This window comes from Gymnoscopelus braueri (genome assembly GCF_963280865.1).
Source record: "Gymnoscopelus braueri genome assembly, chromosome: 20".
Classification (NCBI taxonomy): domain Eukaryota; kingdom Metazoa; phylum Chordata; class Actinopteri; order Myctophiformes; family Myctophidae; genus Gymnoscopelus; species Gymnoscopelus braueri.
In genome coordinates this window covers 28,927,178-28,939,325 of record NC_137622.1, presented here as the reverse complement: position 1 = coordinate 28,939,325, position 12,148 = coordinate 28,927,178, and the positions used below count along the sequence as shown (strand labels likewise).

The following is a 12,148-nucleotide window of genomic DNA, read 5'->3' as shown; positions in this document are numbered from 1 at the left end:
CCAATTCCATTTAGGAAACTCCCACTGGTGTCAATCCATGGCACATTTAGAATTGTTTTTTCTTCTTAACTATGGAATATAATCTAAAACATCATCCTCTTTTGAGGATAGAAATCTGTGTGGGTGTGGATTTTGTTTTTACAATAAATTAACTTGGATATTCTCTGGCCCGTGTGACCTTTTACTTTCCTTAGTCTATAGCATAAATCATAACTATAAAATCCCATCAGCCAGTAAGTTAAGATGGCTTACCCTGAGAGAATAATTAAAGCTGCACTATGTAACTTTCCTCTTCTACCCCAGATTTGAACCCGGTTTGCTGACATTTTTACCATTGAGCTAATAGAGCCTGCCTGCTTGCTCAGGGGATAAATTGAATCTTGACCATCAGGTCAAGACTCGTGTCTCATCCTGTGTCTAGGTGAGACATGACCTTTGACACGATCTAAATGTCAACCACTCTAATTGTATAAGTTACATTGTATTAACATACTCTACCATACATTTTCCCCTACATTTTATCCCCCCAAAAAGTTATATAGTGCCGCTTTAATGTGATACTTCTATCAGAAGAGTTCAAAAGTACAGCTCTGCAAATTTTGTTGAGGCATTTTAATATAACGTTACTGTCTGGCAGAAACCAGCTAACTCCACTTTTCCGCTTTTGAAATTTTTTTCTCCATAAATCAGTGCTATTGAACACCCTTTACGTCTGGGTGTTGAGTAAAAAGATATTGAACCAATGGAAAGTATTAAAAAGTGCTTCTGACAAAACCAACCATCAAAGGAGGGTGGAGTTAGCTGGTTTTGCTGACTCCAGGCTCCACCCCCTTTTGACCTCCAACCTCATTGTGAGCTTGGAGGTCCATTTAGCTGTACTTATCAATGATGAACAAAACCTCTTAAATGAAAGTATTGAGGCAAACAAAAGCCACCCACAAAAGCTGTGGGAAGCGCTACAGAAATTGGGCTGCAACAACAAAATTCAAACCAAAGCTACAAACATCTGCATTATTTCAAGTGGCATGCTCATTACCGACAAGCAAGCGGTAGCAAACTGTTTTAACAGCTTTTTTACCACCATTGCAACCCAGTTGGTAAGCAAACTTCCTCAGCATTCAGGTTTGTACGGCTCTGACCACATCCATGCTCACTATGTTAAACTAGGGGCTAAAAAAGACTCTTTTTCATTCAAACCAGTAAATGCTGATGATGTGCAGAAAAAACTACTCGCCCTCCAGCCAAACAAGGCCACCGGCCTTGACAATATCCCCACCAGATTCCTCAGAGACGCAGCTACTGCTATTGCCCCCATAGTAGCCCAAATCACAAACCTATCCATCAGCCAGTGTCACGTCCCACAGGATTTCAAGTTGGCAAGAGTAATCCCTCTGCATAAAAAAGGAAGCAAATTAGAACCTGGCAACTATAGGCCTGTTTCCATCCTTTGTTCCATCTCAAAGGTTGTAGAGCGATTAATTCAAGAACAAATCAACAGCTACCTCAGCGAGCATAAACTGTTGTTTGAATTCCAATCGGGCTTCAGAACCTCCCATTCCACTGACACATGCCTACTGTATCTGACCGACTACATCAAACGTGAGGTAGACGCGGGCAAATACTGCGGCATGGTCATGTTGGACCTCCAAAAAGCGTTCGACACTGTAAACCACTCAATTTTACTTGATAAGCTGAGGGCGATTGGTTTTGACTGCACATCACTAAACTGGATGAGATCTTACCTGGAGGGAAGAGAACAAGTGGTTGACATCAACGGAACCATGTCCTCATCCCTCCCGGTGAGCTGTGGGGTTCCTCAGGGCAGCATTCTAGGGCCGTTACTGTTTCTTCTATACATTAACGACATGAGTGCTGCCTGTAACTGCAAATTGTTCCTGTTCGCTGATGACTCGGCACTCCTGATCTCGGGAGAGGACAAGTTGCAAGTTGAGGAGGCGCTCAGCTCCGAACTCTCAAAAATCCGTACTTGGCTTACCGATAACAAACTGTCACTACACCTTGGGAAAACTGAATCCATTCTCTTTGGGACCAAACATTCCCTCAGACAGATGGATGTAAATGATTTCAAGGTCAAAGTCGATGACACAATTATCTCTAGCAAAGAAGAGATTACCTATTTGGGTTGTGTACTTGACAAATACCTGACAGGTGATAGCATGGCTACAAAGGTGGTCAAAAGAGTAAACCAGAGAACCAAATTTATGGGCAGAGTTTCCTCTTTTGTCAACCCTCAGGCCCTCAGGACCCTCTCTGGGGACCTGATTCAACCACTTTTTGACTATGCTTGCACCTCCTGGTACTCCAACACCTCAGTGTCACTGAAGACTAAGCTTCAAACCTCCCAAAACAAACTGATTCGGCTACTCCTCGGATTGGGGCCCATGACCCACCTTTCTCCCACCCATTTTGCCAGCCTAGGCTGGCTCAGGGTGGAAGACAGGGTTAAACAACTAAAAATGGGACTGGCCTTCAAAATTGTAAATGCAAATTTGCCCGATATGCCCCCAATTCCCGCATATCTGAGTAAATACCTCCAAAAGGTTAGCGACACCCACAGTCACAATACCAGAGGGAGCGTTAACAACAATTTGGTACCACCCACCCATAAATCAAACATGGGCAAATTCTCCTTCTACAGCACTGCCACCCAGGATTGGAATAGTCTAACTCCATCCCTCAAAAAATGCAGTTCGCTGGGCTCATTTAAAAGAGCCTTAAAAAATCACCTTTCAGGAGGCCAAAGGTGGAGGTAGTACCATTTTCCCGTTAGACAGCAGACCCCCCCCCCCTGTTCTTGTACATATTTTTTCCCCCTCTTTTTTATTTTTTTTGTTGTACATAGTGTTATATATTGTTTTTGGCTGTTTATTTTGTAATGATATTTGAACTGTGGTGCCACTATATATGCCTATGAATTAAATACCAAGGCCCTCATTGGAAACAAGTCCGCAAGGACTTTTATGAACGGACCTGTTAGACAAAGTATTTTAAATGTAACTGTGCTGTTTTACATTTTTTGCCTAATAAAATATTCAATCAATCAATCAAAAAACCTCTTAACTCCTAACCATTTTGGAGTTAGCTGGTTTCTGCCGGACAGCAGAGATAAATTAAAAACAGACGGTCAATTCATATGAAACACTATAAATCCACTTCTGTACCAACCAAACTGTGTTCTCACAAGCTCAGAAATAAGAATTAAGTTCAGAAAATTGCCCTTCATTGCTTATCATAGATATGGTCAACAGTTAAATCTTTTCAAGATTTCGAGTTCAGCAATAAATATCATCTTATATAGATTTGTATCAAGAGTTACATATTCATTTGTATAAAGGCACAGACACATTTGAAACAACTGTTCAGTCTATAATGTAAGAGGAGAGATAATGTCAAACCTTCATGAACTGCTTTCGCTTGCTACCGCAGTTTCTTACCAGTGGAGGAGACAAAACCTCAGGTTAATGTTAGGCAAATACATACATTTGGGGGGTAAAATGTTAAGCATTCGCATTGTGCACCGGATACCTCAGGAATCTTTTGTCCCCCTCCTTTTTTCCCTCTACAATAAATATCTTTGCCAAAAATAGCAGATCTACAAGCTCACAACTCATCGCGTTTTCATGTGTCATGAGCTTGTAGATCTATGTTCGCCTATTTTCAGTGAATGTTTGCCTATTAAGACATGGACATTATAGGGACAATAAGGCTCATGTGGTTGACTGATTCCGACGTCTAGTGGTGCATTTTTTAAACTACAGAACTACAATGTCTCTAAACTGTAAAGGATGAAGTTAGGTGTGTAGTTAGAAAAGAAAAGCATTTACCGTACATAATGTCCTGATTTATTAGTGGTATAACCTTGAAATACAACTGGTAAATTGTGACCTTTCTTGCCATTACCTGTCCCTTTCAACTGGATAGTACACAATGCATAGGTCGCTTCATCATTTAGAAAAAGATACTAGCTTGCTGAATATTCTAACTGTATAAGAGTGATACCTCCCAACTCAAGAGGCACCAGTTCTCTTCATGACATAGTGGTACCCAAGGAGTTCCCTCCCCCGAACACGGGCCAATCGTGTTCGCATAGACCCCCAACAAAGCCGGATGCACCACGGTGGATTCGAACCCACAACCATGCTGATGATGGTACTGTTGTCTTGATTATTAACCATTCTAGCCCTACTGTATCTTCCCTATTATTATTATTTTCAAAGTTTTAACAAAAATAGGTCATCTACAAGCTCATGTGTTGTGAACTTGTGATTGCTATTTGTCATACATATACAGATATATGGCTTGAGTGGTAAAAAGGTGAGGGGGTAGAGGAAGCGTGAACAGGTGGACACAAAGGTGTATTAGCGAGTTCATTAGGATATTTGCAACTCATAACATACTGTAGACTTTTGTTGAGTTGATGGATGTTGTTAATGAGTTGCAATTTAAACAATACAAAAAGAAGAGGATGTTCAAAAATGGCATTTATTTAAAAAAAGAAAAAGAAGAAAACCACCATGCTGACTTCTGCCTCTTTAAAACACAAGTTGAAGATAGAAAATGGCCTTGGACATCTACATCAAAGCATCCGAACAAAAATGAATAAATAAAATATTATTTTCAGATCTGTGAAATAACATAAAAGGTTTCTCAAAAAACAAAACAATGACAAACCCATTCCATATATACATTACCCAGATTTTGCGACACTTTCAGGTTAACTTCAAGAGCCAAACATCACTGACTTGATATACATATTAAAAGCTGTTCATTTACATTTCAGGGGGCATATTACAGAAACGTCACATCTTAAATCCTAAATTAAGATAGGACAGGTCTAAGATACTATTACAGAAGCAAATCTCAACTAGAGTTAGAATAGGAAGTTTGCCTTAGGAACTGTTATGTAAAGGCTGTTTTCCTAAATCTATGCTAACTCAAATTACTTTGGGTACAAAACAGATAAGATAGGACTTCAGAGTCCGTTTTTGTAATACACCCCTCAATGATCATAATAGATATGCCTATAGTCCACTACAAATGGGTCAGTTAGCTCCTGTTCAAACTGTTGTTACATTAAACAAGAAATACACAGGTCAACTGTTTGTATTTAAGCTGGTTAAATATGGTAATATATGTTGTCAGTGTGGTGCTGTCAATTACAATCTATATCGAGTCTGTGATCTCTGGAAAATGAGAAGGAAAGTTTCAGCTCGTTCATGAATCTAACCAGCATGGAAATGAAAAAATATATTCCCCAGAGCTTTGAATTGCTGCTGTAGAGAACTTTGGGTGAGTTTGGTTCCAAAATGAGATAACCTCCATTGGAAACATGCGACACGTCTTATCTTACAAAAAGTTTCATACAATAGCAAAAAAAGTCAAACCAATTAGAACTTTTCCTTTTTTGTGTCCGATAAAAACACTATAACAGAATTGTCCGAGTCTTTCCAAACCGCTTACTTACAATATATAACACTTTTGACTCCAACTCTTTATTTGGAGACAGGATTTAGTTTTACTTCTTCCAGAGACCACTTATTCACATTCACAAAGAGAACTGTACCATCTGTGGAAGAAAAAAAGAAACAATCCTTTAAAACCCAGACCATAGATTCAAATGACCAGGGCAGGGATACACAGCGAAGCAAACAAATTCTTAATCACTAACTGGAAAGCCACACCTGACGAACAACTGACCCCGACAGGCCTATAGCTACAACATATCTCACACAAGTGCACAGATTCCTCTAATCATAAGAAAGCAATAGTCGTTTATGGGGGAAGGTGGTGTGACAAATGTGGATCTATGTGCTTTCACAGAACTGGATTCAGATTTTCAACGTTTAGGCCAAGGCTGTTTGAACATAATGAAATTGAAGGACTGCTTTGATTACAGGAACAAAAAAGGAAACATTTTAATACTTATGTGCTATAGGTATTCCAGGTCATAACTTGGCTAAGCTTTTTTTTACATTTTCTAACCTTTCCTAGTCGAGTCAACCAAGTTAGCTTATGGCTACAGTGAGGTAAGAGCTATCACAGTCAAAATGCCAAGCTAGGTAGAACAAGAGAGTTGGGGGAGAAAGCAGGATGTATCAAATCAGCATCTGAGAAATGCAGAGTCATTTTAATTTGATCTCACCGAGTGAAAATGTATCCCTTAAAATTACTTAAGTACTTTTTAGGTACTGTAGGGACACAGTCAAAACCTTCTCTCAATAAATAAAAGCAATGAGGATATCCGATGTGCCATAAGCAGTTAGTTTTCATGGGTTACTACTCTGTGTCCTCATGGTCCTAGACATCATCTCTCAATTTCAGAATAATGATCATCTCGTAAGAAGAAGCAAGTGATGAGGGACGCAAAACAAGGAAGGAAAACTGCAATGTCACATTAGAAATGATTGGAGGCTATGTTACACCACAGAAATCCTGGAAAATAAGGGATCACATTCCTGCACTAAGAAACACCATTCCATGGATCATTCCTGGGGTTGAAAGTAAGCGGTCGAACAATAATAACATGATTCCTTTACATACTGAACAACAACACATGGTGCCGAGCCACACCACTTCTTAGTTGGGATGAAAGTTGATCACTATATTAGCTGTTACAAAGGCCCATGCTGAATAGAAACATCTTGAGTTTGTGTCAGCTAGTGGTGGAAAGGCAGATAACACAGTGAGTGTTGTCAAATTTCTACTGATTTGCGTGACGTGGCTCATCTGGTAAGAGCACATGCATACCACATAAATAAGGCTCTCCTCTTTCCCGCGGCTGCCCAGGGTTCGAATGCAACCAGAGGCTCTTTCCTGCATGTCATCCCACTCACTCTCCCACCTTTCCTGTCTCTCTGTTAACACAACAGTCTCTATCAAACTAAAGCAGAAATGCCAAAAAGTAAAAGAAAAACAAAGAATTCTGCTGATTCACACTCAACCCCGGCACCCGGACTAGATAAGCACACCTGCCTCTACTCATAACATAGAAATACCTTATTAACAGAACATCCACTAAAAAGAAAAACAGACGTCAGGCAGCTGTTGCCCTGTCCTTTTGGTCAATACAGATCCTTGCTGACATTCAACTGGATAGTCATTAGGGCTGTCAAACCATCAAAACAAAAAACGAATGAATTGCACAAACTGCACTGCACACACTAATTGCATTTTTTCAATCGCATTTAAAACGAGGATATTTCAATTTGGAATCAAACTACCACCAAATGAATGAGGAATCCACACAAAAGAGGTATATAAAATGAAATGCTATTGTTTATTGGCATAAATATAATTTATAAATGGCCGTTAAAATGAAGCAGATTTGAGTTAAAGCCAAGTTTAGAGAAGAAAAAGATTCAACTCTAATCTGATCCACACATGGAAATGTGTCTGTGAAATGTGTCCGACAGTCAAATGTGTGTTTCGAACTAAAATAAACACAGTAGATCTTAAATAAACTGTGAGACAACACAGAAGGTGATATATGTGTGAAGCTCTCTTCACCTAGTTATGTGATCGGTGAACAAAATCTGAATTTAGAAAAATACTAAATCGTCCCCGGGTCGTCTTGTCTCACTTCCTGAGCAGCGGCCAATGTCAAGTCACACCGCTAATGCAAATAACACTTCTGGTCGTACACTTTAAAGTAAAACACGTCAATAGCGTGAATTGCATTATTTATGTTTCATTAACGCATTAAACATTTCAAAGTAATTGCATGTGTTAACGCGTTAATTTTGACAGCCCTAGTATTTATTTTTCTAGTTTTTCGTTATAGGCTTGCACAGAAAACAAGAGCAACTGCAATCTGCATTTGTCAGCTCACTACACTCCAAATGACAGCAACAGCAAAGCAGGAAAATAAATAACTTAATAAAAAAAGAAACTTGAAAGTCAACATTTCCCATACAATTTGTGTCAGTTTAACAAATGCATTACAGTTTTAAAAAGAAAGAGAACAAGAAAAACGTATTGCACTGGATTTGTGTATCTATGGATGGGTGGTCATATAAATAACAAGAGCTGCAGTAGTAACAACAATAATAATATTAACGCTAATAATAAAAACAGTTCAGACTAAGGTCCCCCGCCCACTCCCTGTGTCGTTTACCACTGCTGCCAACTGAAGTCGTCATTGGATCCGAAGACGAGGAAGAACCCCAGGATGGTCGCAAAGATGACCATGTTACCCGTTAGCACAAGCGCACACGCCCCCCAGGCAATCTGCAAATCAGACATTAACAATTCATGTCAACAACGCTCCCACATTCTGCCGCTTGGCAGTGCATATTTAGGCCAAAATCTTCATCAACATTTTCAACATGCCCCACTACAGTTCATTACACAGCAGTGTGACACTGGTCACCAGTCAAATGCTTGTACATTTTTGTGAGAACAGCTATTTGCTCTACAAGACACTTTTCCAGAAGCTAAACTTTTTTTTTTTGTACAAATTAATTTTCGAACATTCTTGGTAAAATAGCACATATTCAATTTTTCTCGTTGTCCAATTCCCTGCAGTGCAGATTGATGAGGTTACACTCAATGTTAAATGTTGCCTAATAATTATTTGTAAGCCACTGTTTTACAGTACCGCCCTAAAGCGTGATAAGAAGAAGATCACTTACTACACTGGCTCTAGCGAAAATGATGGGCAGGCCAAAGGCTGAGATCACGATCCCCGTTGTGAGGAATATGGCCAGCTCTTTGCAGGCATTACTGGCCGAGTCTGTGTCGTCAACCACTCTCCGGGAAATGCAGTAAGGGATTGGACAGAGGATGTAGAAGAAGAGAAGGAACAGGGGCCAGTATGTGCTGCAGAGACAGAGACCACCATTCATTACAATAACAAGCAAAGACCAAACATTCAATGGTCATGGGCTCAATCCCTGCTGAAGTAACTTCATAGCCATTAGAAGGCCTGTAACCAATTGCCCTCTGTGATTATTTAAACTCGCACAACTAACTCAAATCTAATTTTTTATCCACTTCATTCCAGGTCTGCATTGCTGTTATGAAGTGGCCTGCGGCTCAATGTGGGGTCAATGCAGGTCAGGAGATACAGAAAGAAGAGTGTACATATTACTAGCAACCTGCATTCCATGATATCGCTGTGTTAATGGCAATTATAAAGAGACAGTAACGTGTCCAGATCTCTGAAATCGGCCTCACCCTCCATGGGGCAGTAGTAGCCGCAAGCAACTCTTAGATGCTATTTTTAATATCTGGCGTCTAGAGTTGCAATACCAACCCTTGACAGCCCAGTCATCCAAACAGAAAAGTCTGATCTGATAGTATTAAACGACGTTAAATGCAGCTGTATGGAAAGCTTTGGATTATCCTCTTTGTTTCTGTACATTTTTTGTTTCATAAAAATCCACCATAGACATGTTATGAGCTAATAATGTGTTGGAGTTTGGAAGTGCTCGTTTTCAGTAACGAAACGTGCTGCTGCCTCCTGCATTATGTGCAATTTCGAAACAGGTGGTACGCAGGACCGTTGAATGATTTCCAACGGTTCCAAACTCCAACACTTTTAGAAAGATTATCCAAGATGATCCAAGCTTTCCGTACAGCTGCAATGTTGGTGAGTTTAAAGTTGTACAATCAGTAATACAATCAGATCTGACTTTTCTGTTTGGATGAATGGGCTGTCAAGGGTTGGTATTGCAACTCTAGATGCCAGATAGCATTACAGAATCGAAGAGTTGCTTGTGGGCTAGGGAAGTAGCAGCATATGACGAATCCCAACACTTACTCGTATACAGGGAGAGCACATCCCAACATGAGGAACATGAGACCAACAGCACCTCCAAAAGACAGGCTGATCAGAGCTGAACAGGGACACAAGGGTGGTACGATTAGCATCGATAGTGTGACAATGATTTCTTTGTGAACCTATGGGTAAAATGTGATGTGAGTGTGAGAGAGATAAGAGAAATAATTCTCCTTTATGTGGACATAAATAAACGATCAAAATGTGTGTGCCCCTTGAAAAAAAACACATAATCTGATGGAAAGGGGGCGCCTGGCTAAGTATGAGAAAGGATGTAACATCATGTGATGAATCAGCTGGTTTAACAAGTAAGTCAAGTAACAGCTAAAGCACAGCAAACCAGATCACGTTGGGATTATGTGAAGCCCTGTAGGAGTGTATACTAGGGCAGTGGTTCTCAACCTGTGGGTCGGGATCCCCAGGGGGGTCCCCAGATAACAGTGAAGTGACAATTTAAGGACTTTTAAGACCTTTTTAATACCTAAAAAAGAAAGAAAGGAAAAAGACCATTATTGCGTCAAAAGTAATCAACAAGCTATACTATAAAAACTGGTCAAACATTGGCCAAATTGTCAAATAATGTAAGAAAGACTAAAGAGGCAAGAATTGTGAAAACAGCCAATCTATAAGCTCACACTTGTCTTGTACATCTGCTATTTTCACAATTTTTATCTGTGGAACCGAAAATGGAATGCCTCGACTCCTACATTCCAAGTGCTTGTCGGGGTGGGGGGGTCCCCAGTTCAAATATGATCATTTTTTTTGGGGGGGTGGGGGGGGGGTCATGGCCTGAAAAGGTTGAGAACCGCTGTACTACCTGGATGGATGCCTGGATAGCTTTACAACTAAACTAATGCATCTTGACGGGCCACATCTTGAGGATGCCACATCAGTGCCACTGCCTGCCACTTGCCTGGATACAGCAGTTAGCTTTAGAGCTAATGCAGTCACACACACACAGAGACAGACGTCTCGTCTGTTCTGCAGTAAAGCAACCACAACAGTCACCTGGTTGGCCTGAACCAAGCTGGCCGATATATAGCTGGTTTATCCATGAAGTCAACCTAAGTAGATGCCATCCGGGCCAGTCGGGTTGTGTAACTAACTACTGGCCTTGTGGCTAACGGGTTCCCTACATGGTTGTTTTAAGTTCATGGTGTGGCTAGCAGCAAAGCAAATATAACGTCACTCAAATCGACTGTGTTGGAAATGTTCTAGCCACTGGACATCATGTTGTTGTAGAGTGCAGTTCGGTTACCTTTAATCCCGGCCATTTCTCCTCCTTCCTGGGCAGAAACGAAAGCTTGAAACAAAACACAGCCAGTCGGCCAGGGAGAAACGACAACAATCTTATGCCCCCTCCTCCACCGTGCTGCTGCAGCCTAGTCCTACCGGTCTGTGCCACGGTTGCCAGGTTATTTGCGAGAGAAATAAGCAACCTGGTTTATGAAAACAAGCCCAAATGAAGCAACCTAGGCCAAGAGTACTTTAAACCTATGACATCGGCTATTTGAAAATAGGGCAAGACGAAGAGCTGTGTGAGCATTTTGTACATATTTTGTATTTCCTCATGCTTTTTTTGTATATCATTTTTATTTTTCCATGCTTCCCCCCCCCTTTTTTTAAATGCTTTTTTTGTACATAGTGATATTTTTTCTGTATTATCTGTATTTTCATGTTGATTTTTGAACTGTTTGGTTGCTACTATATATGTCTATGAAATTAACTCAAGGACCCCAACGGAAACAAGTCCGCAAGCACTTTTTTGGCCGGACCTTTTAGACAAAAGCATTATAAATGTAACTGTGTTGTTTTACATTCTTTTGCCTAATAAAAATTTCAATCAATCAATCAATCAATCAAGCTTGAGAATCACTCCACCAACCACACTTTGTGTTGTTGTCTAACGGGTACGTTTCTGAAGGGAAATTAGTTAATCAATTCTTGATTTTATTAAGAGCCTTTTGCATAGAATTTTTAAAAAGTATTAAAAATGGTTTCACTGCTAATTCATGTTGTTAAAAAAGTATACTATACGATCACACTGTGAATATTGTAATTATAAGCCCAAAGCCCCCTTATGCTGCTGCTTTTCCTGTTTTGGGGCAAGAGCTGCATCTTGATAATCACACCACCAACCACACTTTGTGTTGTTGTCCAACAGAGTTGGCAATAAATGCTGTGAACCTGAGAAAAGTTGTGGTGTCGTCAATCTGCTGGGAGTGAGCCAAAAGATAGGGGTGGGGGGGGGGATTTTTGGAACATTTTACACAGATCCCATGGCACCACATACTGGTTTAAACAAGCCCAACATAAGCAACTACACTTTAGAAACAAGCCCAAAAAAAA

The 12,148-nt window shown here is 40.3% G+C and overlaps 1 protein-coding gene across 2 annotated transcripts; it reads right to left on the bottom strand.

The window, feature by feature from the left end:
* Nucleotides 1-4,489: 4,489 nt before the first annotated feature.
* Nucleotides 4,490-11,191, bottom strand: LOC308076171 (leptin receptor overlapping transcript-like 1). Of its 2 annotated transcripts, XM_080416313.1 has the most exons (5): nt 11,058-11,191; nt 9,782-9,857; nt 8,652-8,838; nt 8,135-8,247; nt 4,490-5,587 (listed from the first exon to the last, which is right to left on the bottom strand). In XM_080416313.1, coding segments are annotated over exons 1-5 (393 nt in total). In that variant the 5' UTR covers nt 11,074-11,191; the 3' UTR covers nt 4,490-5,586. The 2 variants fall into 2 exon arrangements, with proteins under 2 accessions (XP_080272439.1, XP_080272438.1); XM_080416312.1 differs by having other exon boundaries at nt 4,490-8,247.
* Nucleotides 11,192-12,148: the final 957 nt, after the last annotated feature.